Source organism: Anomaloglossus baeobatrachus, chromosome 4, assembly GCF_048569485.1.
Source record: "Anomaloglossus baeobatrachus isolate aAnoBae1 chromosome 4, aAnoBae1.hap1, whole genome shotgun sequence".
Taxonomy (NCBI): domain Eukaryota; kingdom Metazoa; phylum Chordata; class Amphibia; order Anura; family Aromobatidae; genus Anomaloglossus; species Anomaloglossus baeobatrachus.
The window spans coordinates 598,672,220-598,699,706 of record NC_134356.1 but is presented as its reverse complement, the minus strand read 5'-3'; the positions used below and the strand labels follow the sequence as shown (position 1 = coordinate 598,699,706).

The window sequence follows — 27,487 nt, the reverse complement described above, 5'->3', positions numbered from 1 at the left end:
GTATGAGGACAATTCAAGATGGACATGCTGTTCCAGTAGTTTTGAGGCATAGGGGAGAAGGGATATGGGGCGAAAGTTTGATACAGAGGATGCGTCAAGGGAGGGCTTTTTGAGGATGGGTGTAATGGAGGCATGTTTAAAGCATGAGGGGAATACACCACTTGTTAGTGATAGGTTGAAGAGATGGGTTAGGGCTGGGATGAGGACTGCGGTGATGTTGGGGATGAGGTGCGATGGGAGCGGGTCAAGTGCACAGATGGTTAGATGTGATCTTGAGAGTAGAGTGGAAAGATTGTTTTCTGTCATGGTGGAGAAGCTGGATTTGGAGGAAGAGGGCTGAGTAGCTATGATGAGGGGCTGTGGTGATTGTGGGCCAAAGCTTGCTCTGATGTTGTCAATCTTCTGCTTGCAGAAAGAGGCAAAGTCTTCAGCTGAGATGAGAGGAGAGGGAGATGGTGCTGGAGGACGGAGGAGAGGATTGAAAGTGTTGAATAGCTGTTTAGGGTTGTGAGAGAGAGAGGATATGAGGGATGAGAAGTAGGTTTGTTTTGCAGCAGTGAGTGTAGACTTGGAAGTGGTGACTGGTGAGGGACTCTATATGCAATGAAGTGCTCAGTGGAATGAGACTTCTTCCATCTGCGCTCAGCAATTCTGGAAGTCTGACTTGTGTGCCAGGGTTGCCTGTTGATTGTGCGGGTTTTGGTGTGTGTGAGGGGGGCAGCTGATTCAAAAGCTGCAGCGATTGTAGTGTTGTATAAATTTGCAGCAGCATCTGTATCGTGTGAAAATGCAATGTCTGTGAGAGGGAGAAGGGACTGAGAAAGTGCGTGTAAATCAAGGTGTTTGGTATCAAGAAATATTAGTAATGGGAAAACTTTCACACCCTCGCAGAAATATCAAAGTGTATATTGAAATCTTCTCTTAATGTTTCTATTCATTGTGCGAATTGCAAAAAGAAACTTTCCCTTGTTTCTCCTTGTGCAATGCTGCCTCCACCCAGTCCATTTTTAGAAGGAATCCTTGTTTAGCCAATATTTTAACTGGAGGCACTTTCTCCTTCAACCGTGTGTGAATAATCACTTTGTGAGCACCTGGAATACAGCTGTGTATATTGGGATCTAAGTGTCAAAAAATTGCCTACAGTGGGTCTCTGGCAGCAAAATTTGCTGAGCTATTGGAAAAAGACAAGACCTAACACTATAGAACAACTCTGGTTTGTTGGGCAAGTCTGTAGCTATAGGTTTTCTTCCATTCTAATACACTCCAAGAGGACATTTCACCAAATTTTTCATGTTGAGCTGGACATAAGTTGCAGTTGTAGCTGCAGAGCGGATTAAAGCATGTTTTGTTTTGGGTTCCCCCCCCCCCCCCCCTTTTCTGTAAATCCAAGCCGGTGTTATCAGACAGTTTTCAGTGGGGGCATGCATTTTACCCTGTGTAATGCTAACCAATTAATCATAATCTTTGAAATATTCTGGCGACCATTACGAGATGAGATTAGCCCGGCTCCACCACCATCTAGCTTCTTCTCACTGTGGGAGAGACCTGTCAATCACCTGGAGCGGTGCTGGGAGGAGCCGACAGACGGAGCTGGATGATTCTTGTCTCTAGTTATAGTCCCCGGTTGGAAATTAGAACTTCCGTATATTTTATCTTACACGCTGGAGCATTTCAGAGAAAAATCTACCTGAGAGCAATCGTTCAGCCAGGCTCTGATTCATGTTGCCTTTGGTTTGGGCAGCATGCATAGCCTGACACTTTACATTTGAATTGTTTGGATATTACCGGTACATAAATGGCCGTCCTGAAGCCTTTCAATAGGGTCAGGTATGCTACATGACTGATTTTATAGTAACATCTCAAAATATCTATAAGGCACTTATGTGCCTGGTCCATCGCTTCTAAAATTGTTTGGAATGTTAATTCTAGGAAGTGTAACAAGTGGTGATTTTTATGATTTATCCTTATCCACCTATCAATGTTGTGTGCCAGGTATGTGGAGAAGAAATAAAAGGGGCTGGCTGACTTGGGCCTCATTCAGATGTGCTTATCACAGTCCAGGTACGGCCGACGACTTCAGGACCAAATCGGTAAGGATGGTTGACCTCGGGGAGATCAACATCCAATGCCGCGGAGACACCATCACGTGTTTCTCAACGCTGGCAGGAAACTAGCCAGGTCTTTCACCGGGAAGGAACAACCACGGGAAGGGCAGTCTCCAGTCAAGGAGACCACCTATGCCAAACATGGTATCCATCCACATGCAGCTGTTTTGGGGTATTTTCTCCTCATCAGTGTGGCGTAGGAAACTGGCTAGTGGGAGCAATGCCTAGTAGAAGACTACATAGGTAAGGATGGTTGACCTCGGAGATCAACATCCAACACCGCGGAGACACCATCACGTGTTTCTCAACGCAGTGACACTAGAACAAGGCCCCCTGGGAAAACATGCTAGTTTTTTGCTAGGGTTGAGAAACATGTGATGATGTCGTCTCCGCGGCGTTCTTGTTTTGGACGACTTCAGAACCGACCGTCGGAGGGGTAGTCCTGGGGGAGAGGTGTATAGGTGACCATAGTGTGCGGGGGGCGTGGCCGAGCGGGCATAGTGTGCGGGGGGCGTCTCCAAGCGGGCATAGTGTGTGTGGGGCGTGGCCGAGCAACCAATGCGTGTGGGGGGGCGTGGCCAAGCGGCCAATGCGACGGTTGTCACTGTAATGACGTCATTTTGGAGCAAGACAGAATAAGGAGCAAGACAGACAGAATAAGGCAATATATATATATATAATATATATATATATATATATATATATATATATATATATATATATATATATATATATATATATATATATATATATATATATTAATAATATATTATTATTATATATATTAATAATATATATAATAATAATATATTATTATTATTATTATTATTTTTTGCTAGTTGGACAACCCCTTTAACAATCGATTGATCAATAGAAACTCATTAATTATTATGAAGGAATATAATGAGAACCCCTGCCTATTAGTGGATCTTAGTTTATTGAGGGGGTCTTGAGTGGAGGCTCGTTCCTCTGTCACATCCATATGCACTTAGGGGGATTAGTATGTTCAGGAAGAGAAGGGTCCTGGAGGCCGTGGTCTTCTGTGGGCTCCTCACATTGGAGAGCTGCATTATCGTCCTTTTGTATAGTCAGAGCTGAGACTTGGATCACGGTCATGACTGGAGGATCTTCTTTTCTGTGCATGGTCCAAAAGTGAGTTTGTGATTCCTGAGCCAGCACTGACTCTCTGTGAATACGCCTGGGACCTCCAGTAACTGTGTGTGACCGGAGCAGGGTGCTGGGGTGTCAATGATATATCTGGATGTGTGAAACAAATTTGTTGAATTTTTTTCTTTTTCTTTTCTAGGAGATCGAACCTGAAGTTAAACTCGATGGAGAGACCGCATCAGACAGTGACAGCAAAACGGACACTGGTGGTACTCAGCAAGGCACCCCGACCGATGACACCCCCGAAGTCCTCAACAGGGCGCTGTCCAGCCTGTCCTCCAGGTCACATCTCCTTGTAATGTAGAGAGCGCTGTGCGGATGAGTATCTGGGGTTGGACCTGATGTTACCAGCGTTGTGGTTGCTGTGCAGGAGTTAAATTTTCATTGTGATGAGCACATCGGAGCGGTGTCGGTGCTCACTGACTGGCTGCAGTGTAAGCAGATTACACACAATCCTCAGCCGGCAGCTCCACTAATGAATTGCTGCAATGATGGAAATACAGCGCACTGCTGCTGCCGGAAACCCCCAATCCCCTCAGGTGGCCATAAACAATCCATATTGTGGGAAAATGATTTATTTTACTCCCAGACTTCAAATAATGGCATTTCTCATGCTATTCTCTGGTACACAAACTTCTTCATCTTATAATACTACTGAAGGAATCCTCGTTAGGTTGGTACAAAACTACTAATGGTCGGGCACCGATGTGCCAGTCCATCACGAAGGTGCCGGATAGATTGAGGGCAGTACTTGGCAAACCATTGATTGATGTTAAGCCTTTCTTTATATGAGGCAAAGATTTAAAATTAAATAAATAAATAAATAAACAAAATAAAACAAAAAAGCAACCCACCAGCCTTGGCAGTATCTGAATACCCTGGACAAGGCAGAGTGGCTCGTTGACCCTGCTGGCATCCTGCAACTTGTCCACTTGGCCGCCAGATCCACTTACTGTGCTTGAGATGTTATTTGCACACGAGAATAGTCATGCCAATTAAAGGGGTTGTCCAGGCATTGTCTGCCAACACATCCAATAAAACCACCAGTGCTCGTTCAACGGTATATTTGTCAAAGTAACAATCTGCTAAGTATCGTGGATGGGTCCAGTTAATTAGACTAGTTCCCGTTCATGATATCTGCAGGTGTTTGGACGGTTCCAGCTGTTTTGTCCTATGTCACATTGGCTGGCAACATTGGTGTGGACCACCACCCTTAGTAGTTATTTAGAGCTCCAGCTTGGCATCGAGTTCTGAATTTTCTTGCAGCGCCACTCCAGGGAAGTAAAGCTTTACAGGGCTTTTAGTGAAATTTAAAACAGTAATCCAAATATATAAAAAAACGCTAAATAGTATAAAGCACAAACAAAACCTACCACTCACTACTTCATTCCCTTGGTGATACAGTGCAGACGCACCGTTGGGCCTCTTAGGGTGCATGCCCACGATCAAGGTTCACACCGTGTTGAACGCAGCGTGTTTGCACTGCATTGTACAGTACAAGGACAGTGGATGGGATTTCTAGAAATCCTGTGCCCACTGTACTTGTTTTTCCTGCAGTAAAGACTGACCTGCGGTGCGGCTTCCTGAGCTATAGCTATATATTATATTATTATATTATATTTGTTTGTACATGTATACTATACAGTGGTTACGGAAAGTATTCAGACCACTTTACATTTTTCACTTTTTTTTTTTTTTTGTTTCATTGCAGTCATTTGTTAAATTCAAAAAAAGTAAATTTTTTTCCTCATTAATGTACACTCTGCACCCATCTTGACAGAAAAAAACAAATCTACAAAGTTTTGCAACAAGAACAACTGAAATATCACATGGTCATAAGTATTCAGACCCTTTGCCCAGTATTGAGTAGAAGCTAGTACAGCGGGGGGCGTGGCCTGGACGGCAATGTGAAGAGACATGTTTGTGGAGCTCTCCTGCAAACTCCCTTGATAAATCCCTGAATACCGCTGTTATCACTGCCTCAGCCGGCTGTCAGGAAGATAAGGTGGTGAGGACTTATCTGGAGTGAGTCTGGTGGATGCAGAGAGGTGCCATGGTCCGTCACAGGCAAAAAGATAATGGAGGCGGGAAAGTCCCCAGCTCTCAGGATGGTGCCATGATAAGGCAGGAAGCTGAGAAAGTGAATGCAGCCTGTCAGGAGAGGATGCAGGTCGCGGCAAGGCTGGAGAAATTTGCCCGGACTTCAGAGAAATCACATCAGCATACAGATAACAGAGGTGAGGAGGGAGAAGACAATGCCAGCTCTGATGAGATGGGGGATGGTGAACAGCAGCAAGATAAGACAGGAGAAGTAGAGGAAGCACATAGTGCAGACCAGGCTCCAGAAAACCCCACTTTAAAGGACATTTTTGCAGTGGTGTCTTTTTGTAAAGAGGCTCTGACTTCCCTGACGAAGCAAGTTAAGGGATTACAGGCAGAGGTTGCTGACATTAAGAAAGACCTCAAGAAAGCAGACCTGAGAACAACGGCTGTAGAGGAGAGAGTGGGGATAACAGAGGATCATATTACAAAACTACAAAAGTCTGAAAAAACATTTGCACAGCAGATAGCTGAAATCACGGCAAAAAATGATGATTTAGAGAACCGCTCTAGAAGAAATAACATCCGAATTGTCGGCATCCCTGAGAAAGCGGAAGGAAGAAACCCCACTGAATATGTAGAAGACTGGCTCAGGGGGAAAATGGGTGCTAATGTCTTATCCAAGCTCTATGCTGTGGAACGTGCACACAGAGTCCCGATGCAGCCACAACCAGCAGGAAGGGGCCCTCGCACTATGCTAGCCAAGCTCCTCAACTACAGAGACAGGGACACTATACTGCGAAAGGCAAGAGACATGGAGGATCTTATGATTGACGGCCAGAGAATTTCCATATACCCGGACTACTCCATTTCTGTTCAAAAGCTACGTATGACTTTTACAGGAGTAAAGAGGCGCCTGCGAGAGATGGGGGTGCAATACTCAATGATGTTCCCGGCAAAGCTAAGAGTGACGGCGTTGGAGCGGGTGCACTTTTTTACAACTCCAGAGGAAGCCATGCAGTGGTTGGACGCAAACGAAAAGCGGATCCGTTTGAAGGAATGAGCTGACTGTCTGAATCTGCAGTGTGTTGGAGAAGGCCGGCTGAGGCTCTACAACATCCTTAGGAGCTTACAGGGGACCCTTCTTGTTTTTTCTTTTTTTTTTTTTCTCCTTCCCTTTGGGATTGAGGTAGTATGCAGGGGGAATGCGAAGGGTTTGATGTGAGCTTCGCAGGACATGGGGACTGCCTAATTTGGCGCGGTGGGGGTATTTACAATTTGAGATTCCAGTTTAATTACTGTTCGCCATTTTACTGTTATATTGGTTGAGTGGAATATGATTATACATAGAAAGGGGGGGAGTGGAGAATTGTTGGAAAAGGGACGAGTTTTAAAATGTGTCTAAGAGGGGAAGGCGAGGGAGGTAGGGGGGAATTTAGTAGGGATTATGGACCAGGTTTGGAAAACCCGATGCTTCACGGGAGTACTCGAAAACAGGAAGTGGTGGGGAGTAGGAGGGGAGGGGAGCAGGGGGGGAGGGGGGAAAGGGGGAGGGTAGAGGCAGCATGGGGAGATACTACAAGGTTTGATGGTCTTACTGGGTGGGATAATGGGGGATAGAATTAAGGTGTTGAGTTGGAATATTAGAGGGTTATCAGATAGGTCTAGGAGAGCGGCAATAATTAAATATGTTCAAGACCAGAACCCGTCAGTAATATGTCTACTAGAAACGCATCTAACAAAGGAGACCACACATGTTTTAAATAGGAGATGGGTGCAGAAGGCCTATCACTCCACCTTTTCCAACTATGCAAGGGGTGTATCACTGCTGATCCATAACTCTGTGCAATATGAAGAGATAGAAGTGTATGTGGATAAAGAGGGACAGTGTCTGGCCGTCAAGTGTAAAATATTTGGCAGACTCATGTGTATAGCTGCAATATATATACCACCTCCATATAAGTGCACCAAACTAAGGGAGATAAGGGAGTTCTCTGAGAAGGGGGGAGTAATCCCTTTTTTACTGGTGGGGGACTTCAATAATGTGATAGACCTGTACTGGGATAGGAGTAGTAGACCTCCAGGTATCCAGGATAGTTGTATGACTTCGTTTGGCACTCTTATTGGGGAACTTGGAATGGTGGATGCCTGGCGAGTGAGGAATGGGAGGGTATCCTGCTTCTCTTGTTATTCGGCTTCACATAACACTCTGTCCCGCATTGACATGGCTCTAGCTAGTGATCTGATGGATGCAATGATAAGTGACGTGCAATATCTGACAAGAGTGATCTCAGATCATAGCCCAATTCTAGTGTCCATACGACGGGGAACCCTGACAGGGGGAAGGAGGGGAGAGTGGAAGCTTCATCCAGCATGGATCCGTCATATTAATATGGGGAATATAGAACGGGATCTTGGGGATTTCTTTATCCACAACGAGGGTAGCACTGGTCCGCTGGTGGTATGGGATGCGATGAAGGCATACCTCAGGGGGCTCCTGTTCAGGGATATCTGTAAACGTAAAACACAGACGAGGCAGGATGAGAAAGATAGGCTGGAGGCCTTAGATAAGGCAGAGCTGGAAGCAATCCGGAGTACTACTACGGACGCGAAGCAAAATCTTAGGCAGGCGCATGAACAGGTTAATAAGATGCTTTTGGAGAAGGCGGTAAGGAAGCAGGCATTCCAAAAATTGCATTTTTATGAGGAGGGGGAAAAAGTTGGTCATCTATTATCGGTCATAGCTGCAGCTCAAAGGAGTAGTTCATTTGTGCATGGTATGGACACGCTGGAGGGGACACAGGTCACTGAGGTTGAGGAGATCCTTGAGGTCTTTAAAGATTTCTATCGCACGCTATATTCTTCTAGCGGAGAGATGAGGGTGGAAGAGGTGGACTCATTTCTTGAGCGAGGTGAGCTTCCTGTGTTGTCTGTGGTGGATAGAGATAAACTGGAGTCACCTATTACTATTGATGAACTGGAGGGCGCTCTGCATGGCATGAGCAATGACAAGGCACCGGGAGCAGACTGGCTACCAGTTGAAATTTATAAACAGTTAGAAGAAATCCTATTACCCAAACTATTGAAAGTCTTTGAGGTGGCGGAGGGGGAAGGTATATTGCCTGAATCTATGAGAGAAGCAATAATAGTAGTAATTCCTAAGGAGGATAAAAATCCGAGGCTTCCAGACTCATATAGACCCATCTCGTTATTAACAGCGGACGTGAAGCTTCTGGCTAAGGTGTTGTCAAACCGGCTGACTGGAGTTATATCTAACCTAATCCATATGGACCAATCAGGGTTCATGGCCAATAGGTCGACAGCTGCTAATATCAGGAGATTGTACCTTAATCTACAGTTGCCGCCTGACAACCCTGGCCGGAGGGTGATCGCTTCGTTAGATGCCCAGAAAGCGTTCGATAGTGTTGAGTGGGGGTATCTGTGGAAAGTGTTGCAGCATATGGGTTTTGGCCCACGGTTTGTAAAGTGGGTGCAGCTGTTGTATAATAGGCCTACTGCTAAAGTTAGAGTTAACGGTATGACCTCCTCAGCGTTTGAGTTGCACCGGGGAACGAGACAGGGCTGCCCACTATCGCCGCTCCTATTTGCTATTGCAATAGAGCCTCTGGCGGCGGCCATTAGGAAAACAAAGGAGATCCATGGATTTAAGTATGGGCATTTAGAGGAGAAAATAGCTCTTTATGCTGACGATTTATTACTTTTCTTGGGGGATCCATCAGCCTCATTGGATCATGCCATGCAGATAATAGAGAAATTTGGAGAAGTTTCGGGACTGACCATTAATTGGTCTAAATCGAGCCTCTTTAAGGTGGATGGGGAAGTAGCCTGGACAAATGAGGATACTGGGGCTAACAAATTGAAGAATGTGGACGAATTTAAATATCTAGGTATCCAGATATCTCTGCCAGTAGAAAAATACATACAGGTGAACTTATGGCCGCTCCTTAAAAAATTGAGAACCAAGGTGGATGCCTGGAACAAGCTACATTTGTCAGTTGTTGGAAGGGTTAATTTACTAAAGATGGTAGTAATGCCTAAACTCCTATACATACTGCACAATGCCCCTGTTTGTATTTCAAGGAAAAGATTTAAAGGGATAAACTCGCTGTTTAGGGACCTGGTGTGGGGTAAAAAGCAGCCTAGGGTGCGATTAGAGACTTTACAAAGGCCGAAGGATGAGGGGGGTCTAGCAATCCCAAATCCGGAATTGTATTATATAGCGGCGCAATGTCAACACCTCAGGGGTTGGTCTGATCGAGAGAAAGATGGGGGCATTAAAGAAGTACTGGAATACATAGTGGGTAGAAGTCCATTGGTAATGGGACTAGAGGATGGTGCGGTGGGGCTCCTGGGTAGAACATCTCCTACAATGGCACTTATAAATAAGACCTGGGATAGGCTGAAAAGGGTGAGAGGGGTGACCCGGTTAACCAAGTTTACACCTATCTGGGATAACAGTAATCTCCCGGAGATTCAGAAAATGGGGAATATTGAGGAGTGGAGATGCAAGGGTGTAATATACATGCATCAGATATTGGACGGAGGAATTGTGAAATCGTTCCCGCAGTTACAGAGTGAGTTTCAGTTACCGGCGTCCGGCTGGCTCCACTACAGACAATTAAAACATGCGATTGCAGCCCAAGCGGCTAAACAAAGTGTGGCCATACAGACTGACCTGGTACTGGAGTATGTGTGTAAGGGCGGAGGAAGCACTAAAGGGATCATTTCTGGCACGTATAAAGATATACTACATACCTTTCTTTTAGAATACCCAATTAAAACTAAATCTAAATGGGAGGAGGAAGTTGGGCCGATAACGGAGGAGGTGTGGGAGAGTATCCTGGCGTATGTCCCTAAACTTTCCATGAGCGAACCGGCCAGATTGTCTCACCTATACGTGATTCACCGGGTATATAGGTCTCCCTTACTGATGTTTAAAATGGGGTTGAAAAGGAATTCGGAGTGTCCAAGGTGTCAGGGATCTGACGCAGGTATTTTTCACATGATGTGGTCTTGTCCGAGACTGGTCTCCTTTTGGACTAAGGTTATCCACAAGATAGGAAGAACATATGGGTGTGTCCTCCCCAGGGAACCAGTGATATGCCTATTGGGATATGTTGAGGAGCTTGGGGTGGAAAATACTATGAAAATTGTCATTGCTAGGCTGCTGTATGCGGCAAGAAAGCTAATCGCCAGGTCCTGGATTAAAAAAGACCCCCCGACCAGGGGAGAGTACATTAAAAGGGTGAAGTGTATTCTTCAGCTGGAACGGGGAGTGTATGAAAGAAGGGGGAATGTTAAAATGTTTGAGAAGCTCTGGTCTCCTTGGCTGCAATGCGGATAGGACGAGTGATGGACCAGTAAACTGATATGGGACGGGGATAGCCGTCTGAGACCTCTGATGTGTATGTTTTGTTTTATTTGTGTTACTAGTTGTTCCTCCTGCACAACGGGATGGTTCTATACTACAGTTGAAGGGTATTATAAGTGTGTACTATATGGGATGTAGTATCGGGGAGAAGTGTTGCTGCCGGGGTGGGGGAGGGGGCGGGAGGGGGAGTTAAAGGGGTAATAGATGTGATAAATTTAATTTGGATGCCGATTTGTTATTCTGTTGTATGTACTCTGTTTTAATAAAAAAGTATCTGATTTAAAAAAAAAAAAAAAGCTAGTACAGCCATGAGTCTTCTTGGGAATGATGCAACAAGTTTTTCACCCCTGGATTTGGGGATCCTCTGCCATTCTTCCTTGCAGATGCTCTCCAGTTCTGTCAGGTTGGATGGTGAACGTTGGTGGACGCCATTTTCAGTTCTCTCCAGAGATGCTCAATTGAGTTTAGGTCAGGGCTCTGGCTGGGCCAGTCAAGAATGGTCACAGAGTTGTTCTGAAGCCACTCCTTTTGTTATTTTAGCTGTGTACTTAGGGCCATTGTCTTGTTGGAAGGTGAACCTTCGGTAAAGTCTGAGGTCCAGAGCACTCTGGAAGAGGTTTTCTTCCAGGATATCTCTGTACTTGGCTGCATTCATAGTTCCTTAAATTTCAATCAGTCATCCTGTCCCTGCAGCTGAAAAACACACCATAGCATGGTACTGCCACCACCATGTTTCACTGTTGGGATCGTGTTGGGCAGGTGATGAGCAGTGCCTGATTTTCTCCACACATACCGCTTACAATTATCACAAAAAGTTCCATTAGTCAGACCAGAGAATCTTATTTCTCATAGCCATGTGTGTTTTTTTTTTTTTTTTGCAAACTCTTTGCGAGCTTGAATATGTCTTTCACTGAGGAGAGACTTCCGTTGGGCCACTCTGCTATAAAGGCCTGACTGGTGGAGGCTGCAGTGACAGTTGACTTTGTGGAACTTTCTCCCATCTCCCTACTGCATCTCTGGAGCTCAGCCACAGTGATCTTGGGGTTCTTATTTACCTCTCTCACCAAGGCTCTTCTCCCACAATTGCTCAGTTTGGCTGGACGGCCAGGTCTAGGAAGAGTTCTGGTGGTCCCAAATGTCTTCCATTTAAGGATTATGGAGGACACTGTGCTCTTAGGAACCTTGAATACTGTAGAAATTCTTTTGTAACTTTGGCCAGATCTGTGCCTTGCCAAAATTCTGTATCTGAGCTCTCCTTGGGCAGTTCCTGTAATCTCATGATTCTCATTTGGTCTGACATGCACTGTATCAGGATTGTGCCTTTCCAAATCAAGTCCTATCAGTTTAATTAAACACAGCTGGACTCCAATGAAGGAGTAGAACAATCTCAAGGAGGATCGCAAGGAAATAGACAGCCTGTGACTAAAGCTGGGTTCACACATAGCGACAGCAACAACGACGTCGCTGTTACGTCACCATCTTTTGTGACGCAACAGCGACCTTGTAAGTCGCTGTTATGATCGCTGCTTAGCTGTCAAACACAGCAGAAGCAGCAGCGATCATAACGACACGCGTCGCTGTGCTGCAACATGTGCAGAGAGCAGGGAGCCGCGCACACTGCTTAGCGTTGGCTCCCTGCTCTCCTAGCTACAGTACACATCGGGTGACGTAGCAGCGACGTCGTTGTCGTCGTCGCTGTGTGTGACACCACCCTAAAATATGACTAAACCACAAGTTTTAATTTAATTCCTCGACTCAGTTGCTGGATTTTCTGGAATTCCTTAAATATGAGTGTCTGAGCAGAGTCTGAATACATATAACCATGTGATATTTCAGTTTTTTTTTTCGTTTAATAAATTTTGCAGAAACTTTTGTCAGCATGGATGGGGTGCAGAGTGTACCAAATTTACCAAATGGCTGCAATGAAAGGGTAAAAAACTTAAAGGGGTCTGAATATTGTGTGTGTGTGTGTGTGTGTGTGTAATATATAATTTATTTTTTTTTCTTTTTGTTAACTTGTCTGTGTTTTATCTGAACATGATGGGCTCTTTACAGCGAGATGCACTTATACGTAATTACGCTCCACTCACTTTCACTTTCAGAATTAGAGCATTTTTTTTTTTTCCACAAAACCAGACCCCATCTCATACGCAAAAACAGGACCCCCGGCTGCGTTTTATTATCATTATTCATTACCTGCAGCGGATCTGGTCTCCGCGTCCGTTACAGACTTTATCGGTTTAATCTATGTAAATCTTCTATCGAAATGTGAGCATTGGCCTACGTGGTCACCAGATGTTTTTCAGAGCAGTCATGCTTAATGAGGGCACATAACCGAGCGATGCAAGAGCAGTCACCCAATACCACCTTATCAGTAGTACGACGAGCTGCCATCATGGTGCCATGGTGCGATCCGCCAATCGACTCATAACTATTCATGACTGGTAACGGAAGACTCGGCCAGGTGGAGACCTCGCAGGCCCACGTCTTCACTTACTTAGCCGCGCAGCAGTTGCTTTCTGATGAGATTGGCCTTTCCTTTAACAATAAGTAAATTGGATCATTCCCTTACAGGATGAGGGCTTCAGGTCAGGAAACGGAGCTTTAAATAGACAGACGAGGGAGGGGGAGAAGACGTTGGCTGCTGCGGCTGATACCGTTTAGCTCTACAATCCCGATCAAACTGTTTTCCTCTGGGAGTCCTACAAGTGTCGGAAATACAACCGCAAGTTTATTAAATTGCGGTGTCATAAATTTATAATACTTCTGCAATGCGGAGCACTTTATATACCCACCGAGCGCAACATGTATGTGTGAAATGTGGGCAGGAAACATCTGCGGAAAGCATAATGGGAGAGCCATAGATAACAGACACCAAAGAGTAAGCAGAGTCAGCTCTGCTGCATTCACATTCACTAGGTCAAAACAATGGACACCTTTGTGGAATCCGACAAATTATTAGGGCCTGTTGTGCAACAGATACAACAGAACGCTGTCGTTTCTATTGTAAACCCAGTTTCACACATTAAAGTGAATCAGACAGGTTTTTGCTATGTAATCTGACAGCAGGATGATGTAATGACAGAGGCCTGATTCCAGGAATGTATCACTTAATTTACCGTACTGGGTGCAGCAGCTGTTATAGTCCATTTTCTCTGAGGCAGAGATCAGATGATGTGTGGTGTATAACCCTGCCCACACTACAGCTTTCTGTGTACATTATATTGTGACAGAGCGCTGCTAGTCAGTGCTTGGGGGCGTGGTTGGACTATGATGCACAAGGGAGCTAGTCCTCCTGTGATTATCTCCTACTGATAAAGCACTGATTGTATGGAAACAGTAAAGAACGGCTTAGTAAGTGACACATCACAGGAACCAGGCTCTCTTCCCCTATATCAGGGAGCTCTTAGAGTACGTGACAAAAACCTGGAGACAGATTCCCTTTAATATTTCATGATCGTAGTATGTACTGTATGTACTGCGATGGATCAACCCAAACTCAAAATCCGCTTGTATACCTATGAGGGTGTCCAGTTCAGATCATGAGACCCATGTCCTTTTCGTAGTAAGACCATGAAACATGGATATGTGAAACTACTTTACAATGGAACCCAAAATGCTGATGTGAACAGAGTCTTGTTCTAAGAAGCAAATCTTAACTACTTTGATGTTAAAAGGTTATATCTACACTCTCCTACTGATCCACATCTTCTCTGTAGTGCTGCACTCCCTAGTGGTCTCCTTGCTTCCTCTTCTGTATGTGGCATCCCCTCCAGAAGAGGAAGGAAGTAGGGAGACAGCCAGCAGACGTGTGTGTGTGTCTGTGTGTCTGTGTGTCTGTGTGTCTGTGTGTCTGTATGTATAATATATATAAATAGATAGATAGATATATTAGATAGATATATCTTAAACACACACATCCCTACACCTACACAGCTCTGCCAAAAGTTAAGAGGCCACGTCCAAATCATCAGTTTTTCTAATTTTTCTCTTTATAGAATAAATGAACAATTTACATTTTACTCAAAAATATAAACTACTGACAACATCTCAGAATTTCCAAGCAAAAAATTTTGTATTTATTTTCTGAAAATGAGAAATGGTCAAAATAACAAAACGATGCACAGTGCTTTCACACCTCAAATAATGCAAAGAAAACAAGTTCAGAATCATTTAGAAACAACAATACTAATAATGTTTTAACTCAGGGAAAAGTTCAGAAATCAATATTTTGTGGAATAACCATGATTTTTAATCACCGTTTTCATGTGTCTTGGCATGTTTCCAGCAGTCTTTCACACTGCTTTTGGGTGACCTTATGCCACTCCTGGTACATAAATGTAAGCAGTTCTATGTTTGATGGCTTGTGGCTATCCATCTTCCTCTTGATTACATTCCAGAGGTTTTCAATGGGGTTCAGGTCTGGAGATTGGGCTGGCCATGACAGGGTTTTGATGTGGAGGTCCTTCATCCACACATTGACCTAGCTGTGTGGCATGGTGCATTGTACTGCTGGAAAAAACAGTCCTCATAGTCGGGGAACATTGCCTGAGCAGAAGGAAGCAACTGTTTTTCCAGGATAACCTTGCATGCGGCTTGATTCGTACATCCTTCACAAAGTTAATCTACCAAATTCCAGCCTTGCCGAAGCATCCCCAGATCATCACCAATCCTCCACCAAACTTTACAGTGGATGCAAGACACTGTAGCTTGTACACCTCACCAGGTCTGTTTAACCATTACATAACCAGGTGTTGGGCAAAGCTGAAAATTAGACTCATCAGAGAAGATTACCTTACTCCAGAAATTGGGCAGATGTGTGTGTTTCTGTGTATGTATGTATGTATGTATGTATATGTGTGTATATGTATGTGTACAGTATATGTGTATGTGTATAATGTCTTGATTTATAACAGGGAAAAGGGAAAGGGGAAACCTGAAAATGAGGTGTAGCAAGCATTGAAATTACTTATTTTACAATTTTTGACATTTTTTAACAAACAATAGGCTTTAGATATAATTTGAAAGGTAAAACTAAAAAAGAAAAAATATACAACTCCAGGATTCCTAGCAACTATTACTATGCCAAAGAAACATACTGCAAATATAAGACAAATTTTGCAAATAGTAAGAAAATTCAAACAACTAATATATGTAGAAAAAGAGAAGAACATCAAAGGTCGTATATTTTAAGGGTTGGGTTAAATTTAAGAGACCACAGATACCACCTCTCAGCATATCTAGAAAAGTTACCTTCCTTCAGGGCTATGTTGTACTCATACAGTTAGGTCCAAAAATATTAGGACAGTGACACAAGTTTTATTTTAGCTGTTTACAAAAACATGTTCAGAAATACAATTATATATATATAATATGGGCTGAAAGTGCACACTCCCAGCTGCAATATGAGAGTTTTCACATCCAAATCGGAGAAAGGGTTTAGGAATCATAGCTCTGTAATGCATAGCCTCCTCTTTTTCAAGGGACCAAAAGTAATTGGACAAGGGACTCTAAGGGCTGCAATTAACTCTGAAGGCGTCTCCCTCGTTAACCTGTAATCAATGAAGTAGTTAAAAGGTCTGGGGTTGATTACAGGTGTGTGGTTTTGCATTTGGAAGCTGTTGCTGTGACCAGACAACATGCGGTCTAAGGAACTCTCAATTGAGGTGAAGCAGAACATCCTGAGGCTGAAAAAAAGAAAAAATCCATCAGAGAGATAGCAGACATGCTTGGAGTAGCAAAATCAACAGTCGGGTACATTCTGAGAAAAAAGAAATTGACTGGTGAGCTTGGGAACTAAAAAAGGCCTGGGCGTCCACGGATGACAACAGTGATGGATGATCGCCGCATACTTTCTTTGGTGAAGAAGAACCTGTTCACAACATCAACTGAAGTCCAGAACACTCTCAGTGAAGTAGGTGTATCTGTCTCTAAGTCAACAGTAAAGAGAAGACTCCATGAAAGTAAATACAAAGGGTTCACATCTAGATGCAAACCATTCATCAATTCCAAAAATAGACAGGCCAGAGTTAAATTTGCTGAAAAACACCTCATGAAGCCAGCTCAGTTCTGGAAAAGTATTCTATGGACAGATGAGACCAAGATCAACCTGTACCAGAATGATGGGAAGAAAAAAGTTTGGAGAAGAAAGGGAACGGCACATGATCCAAGGCACACCACATCCTCTGTAAAACATGGTGGAGGCAACGTGATGGCATGGGCAAGCATGGCTTTCAATGGCACTGGGTCACTTGTGTTTATTGATGACATAACAGCAGACAAGATTAGCCGGATGAATTCTGAAGTGTACCGGGATATACTTTCAGCCCAGATTCAGACAAATGCCGCAAAGTTGATCGGACGGCGCTTCATAGTACAGATGGACAATGACCCCAAGCATACAGCAAAAGCTACCCAGGAGTTCATGAGTGCAAAAAAGTGGAACATTCTGTAATGGCCAAGTCAATCACCAGATCTTAACCCAATTGAGCATGCATTTCACTTGCTCAAATCCAGACTTAAGGCGGAAAGACCCACAAATAAGCAAGACCTGAAGGCTGCGGCTGTAAAGGCCTGGCAAAGCATTAAGAAGGAGGAAACAACAAAAAATATTGAAAATAAATTTTTTTTTTTTTGGGGTTTGGTTTATTTGTCCAATTACTTTTGACCTCCTAAAATGTGGAGTGTTTGTAAAGAAATGTGTACAATTCCTACAATTTCTATCAGATATTTTTGTTCAAACCTTCAAATTAAACGTTACAATCTGCACTTGAATTCTGTTGTAGAGGTTTCATTTCAAATCCAATGTGGTGGCATGCAGAGCCCAACTCGCGAAAATTGTCACTGTCCAAATATTTCTGGACCTAACTGTATATGTTGTGTAAGGAAACCCTATCTATAACTTCTTGTATTGAGGGGACATCTGTTTCCTTCCATTGGGACGCTAGTAAAGATTTAATGACCAAAAGAATATGGCAAGTAATTTGTCTACACCGCTTTTTCAACTCCTCCAAACCAATAGATAGGAGAACTAGCTCAGAGGTCAAATGAATTCTAACAGAGGTCACAGAGTATATGTGTATGTGTATACAGTGTGTCCAACCATATCCGGTCCACCGCCATTAACTTGAGAATGGCGGCAGCTATAGGCATAAAAGTGGTGTCTAGGTATAGTAAAATATCCATGCACTACGCAATGAAACCACCTATAGCGCCACCTGGTGGAAAATAACGGAGTTAGCATTTTTATCTCAAACGGAACGAGATAGAGAAAAAAAGTGAATTACAAAATTGTAGAGCATCATCCATTCAATACGAATCGACACCTTGCATACAGAAATGCTATGATATGAAACCCATGACCCCCCCCCAAAATATTGAATGCTGGTCACGCATATGACGCTCATTTAACTTTGATGCTCAAAGTGGCCACCGTCAGCTGCAATGCACATCTGGACTCTAGCCAGCATACTGTATCCTGCTGCACGTTGTGCAATATGGTAGGTGACACGTTTGCACAAGCATCTGTGATACGTTGTTGTAGGTCCTGCAATGTTGGTGGAGGGGTCGCGTACACCTGCTGTTTGATGTGACCTCACAGAAAAGTCTAATGGGGTCAGGTCAGGCGAGTGTGGAGGCCACTCCACGCAGCTACCATACCCAATGACTTGTAGGAAGGTCTCCATGAGGTATCGCTTCACGTCCGCAGCCTTGTGAGTTTTACACATTCTAATCATAGCATTTCTGTATGCAAGGTGTCGATTCGTATTCAATTGATGATGCCCTACAACTTTGTAATTCACTTTTTTTCTCTCTCGTTCCGTTTTCGAGATAAAAATGCTAACTCCGTTGTTTTCCACCAGGTGGTGCTATAGGTGGTTTCATTGCGTAGCACATGGCTACTTTACTATACCTAGACACCACTTCTATGCCTATAGCTGCCGCCGTTCTCAAGTTAATGGCGGTGGACAGGATATGGGTGGACACACTGTATATAATTAGTGTGTGTATATGTATATAACGATCTGTTCTCAGCCAGCTAACGCTCGACTCAAGGGTATACAGCTCTCCTCCCCCCAAGGGTATACAGCTCACCTCCCTGGTATATAGCTCCCCCAAAGGTCCCCTCCCTCCCCCCCAAGGGTATACAGCTGTCCTCCCAAGGGTAAACAGCTCCCTTCCCCCCAAGGGGTATACAGCTCTCTCCTTCCCACATTTGTTCATAACTCTCCTCCCCCACAAGGGTTTACAGCTCTCTCCTCCCCCCCACAGGGGTATACAGCTCCCCCCCACAGGGGTATACAGCTCACCTCCCTGGTATATAGCTCCCCCAAGTGTGCAATGTACACAACAGGATTTGTCTCTTCTTACCGGACCTGTGATGATGCCACATGTAGGGAGGAGTCAGGTGTCACATGATCAGTTCCTCAGTGTATGCAGGACTTTGCTGTGCTGGTTGTCAGGGGTGCTTGATGAGGTGAAGCTTGTGTGGGGTCAGGAGGGATTTAGAGTGTGGATGTAGCAGAACTGTGTGTGTAATGTGCGGGGAGGGGCAGAGCCGCGTGTGGTAATGTGCGGGGGCGCGGGATTAGCGAGTAACCACGAGTAATCACAGCGGCTCATTATATTTATAGTGTGTGTGTGTGTGTGTGTGTGTGTGTGTGTGTGTGTGTTTTTAAGAGTAATTTTGGCATAATTTGATATAAAAATGTGGGAACTAAACGGCAGAACCACAGCAGTATTTGTCACTTCACTGTGAAATATGTATGTACATTCACTAAAGGGACTATTTTGGGTTCTGTTTTTTTAATTCACTCTAATAAACAGGTGATTAAACGTAACAAAACTGTCCACCCAGGTGATAAAAATGATAAATTCTGTAGAATAGGGGTCAGTCTTGTGTGAATATAGCAGTAGAGTGGTAGTGTGCCAACGCTCCTTAGACAGAGAATAGAGCGGTGTATGAGCACCACACTCGGGGCATGGGACTCGCACACTTATTTCCGGTATGGATAGGTGGACCTGTATGTGGTTGGTGTGGTGGCTCCTTGTTGCATCGTATGTGGAATTGTCATACATTACTATTGTGAGGATTATGGCTGCTGGTTTGGAGATTGCATGATGTTTGATGTTTTGTATTTTATGTTGCCTGGTTGTTGCCTTTGCTAACACTGATGTCTCCTGTATCTCCCCTGTGTCTAGATGGAAGAACTGGTGGATCAGAGGCATCCTCACGCTGGCCATGATCTCATTCTTCTTCATAATCATCTATCTAGGACCTATCGTGCTCATGATGATTGTAAGTCCCTCCTGGAGATTTCGGGTTATGTTTGCAGATAATTTGGTGTATAACCCATGTGTAATCCTTCCCACAGGTGATGTGTGTGCAGATCAAGTGTTTCCAGGAGATTATCATGATCGGCTACAATGTCTACCATTCCTATGATCTGCCCTGGTTTCGGACACTGAGCTGGTATGTAAATTGTTTGATGAAGGACGAAAAATGGTTACTTTAGGTCATCACTGGCAAAATGTGTAGTCAACTAAGGCGGTCATTGAATTACCATATTTTTCAGATAAGACACACTTTTCCTCCCAAAAGTTTGAGGAAAATGAGGTGTGTTTTAGAACCTGAATGCAGCTTACCAGGAGGTGGTGGAGAGGGATAGCAGGAGGCTGGCGCTGTTCTGCGGGCCGCAGTTATGTGAGTGGTGAGGGAGGGGCCATCCTTAGGTTGGCGGTGCGGGCTTCAAATAATGGCGCCCGGAGTCAGTGCGTGTGGAGATGGAGCTCTCTGCTTAAGATCTGATCTGCGCATGCGCCGCCTCCATCCCAGCAGCGGACTTAAGGAAAATGGTGCCCGGAGTTGGTGCGTGTGCAGATGAGATCTCTGCGTGTCATTGAGCTGGTAGCTCAATCTGCGTATGCGCCGACTCCAGGTGCCATTTTTTTTGAGGCCCGCACCACTGACCTAAGCATGGCCTCTGCCTTACCTCACCGCTCGCAGCACAGCGGCCCCCAGCATAGAAGCCAATTGCAGTTTCTGGATCTTGCCTGCCTCAAGCCGCCCACTGTGAGCATCTGGGACACCCGCTGTCTCGCCCGCAGCATCGCCCTATTCCACCACTGCCCCTGCCTCCTGTGAACCCTGCTTCACTACTGCTGCCGCCCTCTTCCTCCGGTAAGACACTGGATTATAAGATGGACTTTATTATTATTTTATTTTTTAATTTTTTTTTATCTATAAATTTGGGGTGCGTCTTATCTCCCTCATCTTCTTTTTTTTTTTTTTTTTTTTTTCCCATTTCTCATATCTCTCTCTCTTGTACAACTACAACACGAATTCCCCCAAATTGGGACATTGTGTTAGATGTAAAGAAAACAAGAATCCAATGATTTGGAGGTATCATTCATCCATATTTTTTTTCACAACAGAACATGGAACACCGATCAGAAGGTGAACATGTTTTTTTCTGGTACAATTTTCCCCATCAAGAGGTCTATATCAGGGAAGCCCTTTCATATTTCTACAAGACAACAGCATGGCTTCACAAAAGAGTTCGGGTGATTAATTTACCCCTGAAGCCCAGACTAAACAGAAAAGGCTTGGTTCAATAGGTAACAAAAAAAGTCTGGCAAAAACAACCAGAACTGTTCAGTAGCGATATTCTAAAAAAAAAAAATCAGAGAAGTATGGGACAACATTCCTCTCCCAAAAACCTCCAGCAACTGGTCTCCTCACTTACCAGACTGTTATAATCAGAGAGGGTGGTACAGGATGGGAGACATGGCGCTGTCACAACTTTTTTGAGATGTGTTGCTGCCATCAATTTTGACACAAGTTAATTTTTTCTAATGAAATTGAAAAATGTCTAATTTTTCTGTTCCAATTTTTAGATGAAGTTCTTCAGATTAAGTCTCTGACCATCTTTACTTTTGAGAGACTCTGCCTCTCTAACATGCTGTTTCTTTAGTCATGTGACTTAATTAATTGACCCTCCAGCTGTTTTTCACTAATGCCACTTATTTTTGAAGCCTTTTGTTAACTTATTCCCAACATTTTTTCTTTTTTTGAGAGATGTTACTGCCATCAATTTCTAAGTGAGGCAATTTTTTTCAAATGAAATGAAAAATGTCTAATGTTCACCTTCTGATCTGTGTTCTATTGTGAATAACATATAACTAAGAGATTTCCAAATCTTTGCATTCTTTTATCTACATTTTTATACAGCATCACAACATTTTTCTAATTCGGGTTGTATTTTCTTCTTCTCTCTTGGTCTCTCATCTTTCACGCTTTCATATCTCCCTAATCTTTATAGCTAGAGATAGAGGGATAGATAGATCTCTAGCTCTATCGCTCTCTCTATCTTTCGCTCTCTCTATCTTTCGCTCTCTCTATCTTTCGCTCTCTCTATCTTTCGCTCTCTCTACCTTTCGCTCTCTCTCTCTTTCGCTCTCTCTCTCTTTCGCTCTCTCTCTCTTTCGCTCTCTCTCTCTTTCGCTCTCTCTCTCTTTCGCTCTCTCTCTCTTTCGCTCTCTCTCTCTTTCGCTCTCTCTCTCTTTCGCTCTCTCTCTCTTTCGCTCTCTCTCTCTTTCGCTCTCTCTCTCTTTCGCTCTCTCTCTCTTTCGCTCTCTCTCTCTTTCGCTCTCTCTCTCTTTCGCTCTCTCTCTCTTTCGCTCTCTCTCTCTTTCGCTCTCTCTCTCTTTCGCTCTCTCTCTCTTTCGCTCTCTCTCTCTCTTTCGCGCTCTCTCTCTCTTTCGCGCTCTCTCTCTCTTTCGCGCTCTCTCTCTCTTTCGCGCTCTCTCTCTCTCTCTTTCGCGCTCTCTCTCTCTCTCTTTCGCGCTCTCTCTCTCTCTCTCTCTTTCGCTCTCTCTCTCTTTCGCTCTCTCTCTCTCTCTCTTTCGCTCTCTCTCTCTCTCTCTCTTTCGCTCTCTCTCTCTCTCTTTCGCTCTCTCTCTCTCTCTTTCGCTCTCTCTCTCTCTCTTTCGCTCTCTCTCTCTCTCTTTCGCTCTCTCTCTCTCTCTCTCTCTCTTTCGCTCTCTCTCTCTCTCTCTCTCTTTCGCTCTCTCTCTCTCTCTTTCGCTCTCTCTCTCTCTCTCTTTCGCTCTCTCTCTCTCTCTCTCTTTCGCTCTCTCTCTCTCTCTCTTTCGCTCTCTCTCTCTCTCTCTCTTTCGCTCTCTCTCTCTCTCTCTTTTGCTCTCTCTCTCTCTCTCTTTCGCTCTCTCTCTCTCTCTCTTTCGCTCTCTCTCTCTCTCTCTCTTTCGCTCTCTCTCTCTCTCTCTTTCGCTCTCTCTCTCTTTCGCTCTCTCTCTCTCTCTCTTTCGCGCTCTCTCTCTCTCTCTTTCGCGCTCTCTCTCTCTCTCTTTCGCGCTCTCTCTCTCTCTCTCTCTCTTTCTCTCTCTCTTTCGCTCTCTCTCTCTCTCTCTTTCGCTCTCTCTCTCTCTCTCTCTTTCGCTCTCTCTCTCTCTTTCGCTCTCTCATAAAAGGGAACGTTCCAACAAAATTTACGGACTGGCAAAGATCGCTAAGTATATTACTACTTACAAAGACAAGGGAGTCATAGTCATAGAAACAACATGCATAGTTTAAAAAGTATATAATCCTTAGCCAAGGCACATAAATCATTTTACCAAGTCTAAAAAGGGGTTGTTCAGCTTTGGCGCGAAAGTCTGCAGTTACTCTGTGGGTACAGGCTTGTGAAACCTTATATCACACATACACGGTCAGGATTCTCTGGTGCCGACCCTGGGAGCAAGCAGTCACGTGACTGCAAATGCCTGATATGCATACTGCTGGCCACATTCAGACTAGACGTGTGGCCTCGCTCAATTCAAGTGGCCATAGTTAAATACTTGCACACAGTCTTGCCGAATCCTGACAGCATGCACTGTGCTCGCAGTGAGCATTCACAAGTTTGCTGTTACACAGTGTTACTGCAGACTTTCATGCCAAACCTGGACACCTCTTGAAAATAGACACAATATAAAAGACTACAAATGGGGCGATAACACCTAGAACAATTATTAAAGTGACTTGTGCACCATTAAAGGGCAATAGTGCTGTGTTATCCTCCCAGCTGTGTTGTTCTGTATAGTTCAGTCCCATAGAGGTTGGGAACCATCTGCTGAACAGGGCACACGACTGCCATTCTGGAGTTCAGTGGATCTAGGCAATAACTTTCCTGGAATATACCTTTTACTATTACAATTGGTGAGATCACCAGAGAAATATATATATATATATATATATATATATATATTTTTTTTTTATTGGATCATCAGAAACAATTTCCATTTAGACAGTATGGTTACATATAGGTTATGGGGTCTCCTAGATTGTTCCCTTTTAATGTTGCCAATGACAAAAAGCCGCTTACTCTTATTGTCTGGCCTGGACAACATCCATTTTCCTTCACCACTCGTCTACAAGGGGATCCTACTGATGAGACTGAGTATATATGACCACCAGCACTGGATATTACAGTAGGTCCATGTTCTGAGAGGAATCCAGAGAACACCAGATGGCGCTATAACAAGCGTGACAGTGATATCTGTATTCTAAAGGGGAAGCTATTCTTCTTGCGGAGACTGACACACCATTCCACCATGCCAGTGAGGAGACATTTAAGCCGCAATGCTCCTCCGGGAAATAATCAAATTGTGTCTCTTCAGGGTGGAAGAAGGCTAACTCTGGTGCCACCTATTCGGGGTCAAAAGTGATCTTCCAACGAGTCTTGTCATATGACTTCAGATATATGCAAGATCAGAACCTCAATTTGCGGACACTGTGTTACGGAATGGTTGTCCCTTGTCAGTTCATATTCTTCCTCCCTGAAGAGACAGTTTGAATATTTCCCAGAGGAGCATTGCGGCTTAAGTCTCCTCGCTGGCATGCTGGATTAGTGTCAGTTTCCGTAAGGAGAATAGCTTTCCCCTTTAGACTACGTCCTAGCCTCTCATACAGCCAAATCCAATCTCATACTTTGCACTGACGAGGGGAAATCACCCCAAAACACTGTCTGCAAATTGAGGTTCTGTTCTGGCATAAATCTGGCATAAATCATAAGACAAGACTTGTTGGAGGGTCACTTCTGACTTCTAGGATTGCTACCTCCAATAGGTCGCACCAGAGTTTAACGTCCTCCCTGAAGAGACAATCTCAACACTGATATCTGCACACAGAACACTTTTCAGAATCCTGTTGAGAATGTATTTTTTGCCTGATCTAAGAAAAAAAAACATCTATTAGTATTTAGTGTCTTTTTGTATCTCCATCATCCACAGGTACTTCTTGTTATGCGTCAACTACTTTTTTTATGGAGAGACAGTCACCGACTACTTCTTTACCCTGGTCCAAAGAGAGGAGCCGCTAAGAATCCTCAGCAAATATCATCGCTTCATTTCCTTTGCTCTATATCTCATTGGTAGGAGGGTTTTTATTTTTTCTTCTTATTTCCCATTTCCTTATAGAACTTATCAATTACTCATACATAAAGTATCACATGAAGATTCTATACAGAATGTATTTCCCTTATTTAAGGTCGGCCACATACATCCGACAGTTCTGATCAGACCGTGATGTCCAGACTGGCCACTTCTGTATACTGACCATGACTGTTGCACTTGTGAACCGGTCAATGTGGATCTGTCATTTCCTCTTTTTGCCAAAATAGCACAAAAAAATGTGTGCCTTTTTGCTAAAAGGGGTGTTCAGAGAACTGGACTAGTTGGTGAGATCACCAATCTTCATTAGCCCTCTTTTGGCAACCCACTGTCTGCTGATGGCAGGCATTGCAAGTACTGAGTCTGAAGCAACGTCTTTTGGTAGCCAGTTGGGTCAACGGCGGTCAGTGTCAGCTGAGGACCCTAGAGAGAAGACAGAAGTGGCTTATCATTGCTTCTGTCTTCCTTGTTGCCATCTACATAGTGCTCAGTGATTGCTATGTAGTGAGTAAAAGCCTCTGCGATGCTTCTATTGGACCCGGTGATCACATCATGTCTACTAGGGACCCAGATGAACACTGGCTGTTACTAATGGTAGGACAAGAGGTTGATTTCCCTTGTAAATGTGTTCATAGGGATGTCCCTTCCAAGGGCCTTTATGACTCTTGGTGGACATATTTTTAGTAACAAATATAAATATGTATAAAACAAAAGGAATAAAAAGTTCCTCCAAAAATACAAAAAGTGTGGATATTTAATGAACAAATACCGAGACAAAAATGCAAAACAAAATGGCTGGTCAAGTAATGTAGTCGTGTCAAACCATTATACCAAGCATGTGTAAGTTATTCCATGTCAGTGGGATACAAGATAACTTCTCGATCACGGAGACCCCCACAGGTCCCGAGAATGAAGCTCTGCAGAGCCCTATGTGGGTAGAGCAGAGGTCGAGCATGCGCACTACACTCCATTCATTGCCCATGGTATTGCCAGACATTAAGATTAAGGCCGGGGTCACACTTGCGTGTGACTCGTGCGAGAATCTGATCGCACTGCATGGACCGGCCGCCTTCTCTTCTGCCAGGAGCGGCTCCGCTATATGTATTTCTATGATGCTGACTCGCTCCTGTCAGGAGAGCCGCGGCTGGTCGGGGCAGTGCGATCCAATACTCGCACGAGTCACACGCAAGTGTGACCCCGGCTTAAGAGCGTATATCGCTAAAAACCTGTAAGACTACATGAGACACTGTTTGATTTTGTTTTTTTTTTGTTTTTTTCTTTTTTAATGAAGAGGAGAGATTTTTTTAAATTTCTTTGTCGCTCCATTTGGAGACCCAGACAATTGGGTGTATAGCTTCTGCCTCCGGAGGCCACACAAAGTATTACACTTTAAAAAGTGTAACCCCTCCCCTCTGCCTATACACCCTCCCGTGGTTCACGGGCTCCTCAGTTTTATGCTTTGTGTGGAAGGAGGCACACATCCACTCATGCATTCTCATATTAGTTATGTCGGTTGGAAGAAAAGAGGGCCCCCACGGGGCCCTCGGCATGTTCCCTTCTCACCCCACTACGTCGGCGGTGTTGTTAAGGTTGAGGTACCCATTGCGGGTACAAAGGCCGGAGCCTCATGCCGTCTCCTTCACCATCCCTTAGCGGCTCTGGGAGAAGTGGGATCCTGAACGGTCATCCAGTTGCTGGGACCGTGCTCCCTCCGCAGCCCCTGTGGGAATCTGCCGGACCGGAGTCTATTCAACCTCAGGGACCGGGCCCTGCAACTCTAAGGTACTCTGTGTCCCCATTAGGGAATGTGCAGGAGCGCACCTTATTCCCGGACGCTGCGGCAGCTGCTGAATTGAGAAGACCGGCGGACTTCCGCGCCGACCGTGCCTGCTTGTCGGGCGCGGTCTCAAATTTAGTCCCCGGCTTCATCGCGGCCTAGTCGCAAAAATCCCGCCCCCCGGGCCTGCCTGTCAGGGGTAAGGGCGGGACTGCCGACCTGACGTCGGATGTGAGGGCTGGAGCATCCTGCATGTTTCCTCCCCCCTCACTAATCACTGTGGGGACCCCAGATTCCCGCACTTTCCTGGCGCCGCCCATGGCTCCACTCCTCCCCTGAGATCTCCGGCAGCCATTTTTTGGGCATTCTGCCGGTGGAGGATTCTCAGGAACAGCTCTGCAGCTCCAGGGGACCTAAAGCTGGGAATTTGGAGGCACACACTCCGCTTGTTAGCGGTCGGTAAGCCACACCGGTCACCCGGTGCTGGTCCCCCCTAGGGTGCCGGAATAGATACGTATTTATATATATATTTCTGTTCGGTCGGGCTGTATACCCTGTTTT

The 27,487-nt window shown here is 44.6% G+C and overlaps 1 protein-coding gene across 1 annotated transcript in view; it reads left to right on the top strand.

The window, feature by feature from the left end:
- CDS2 (CDP-diacylglycerol synthase 2) overlaps positions 1–27,487 on the top strand; it is a 122,321-nt gene that overhangs the window by 51,220 nt on the left and 43,614 nt on the right. Inside the window, exons 2-5 of the mRNA XM_075342920.1 lie at positions 3,412–3,554; positions 19,906–20,002; positions 20,079–20,176; positions 24,991–25,130. Coding sequence (XP_075199035.1) covers positions 3,412–3,554; positions 19,906–20,002; positions 20,079–20,176; positions 24,991–25,130 — 478 coding nt within the window. The remainder of the gene's footprint in view (positions 1–3,411; positions 3,555–19,905; positions 20,003–20,078; positions 20,177–24,990; positions 25,131–27,487) is intronic.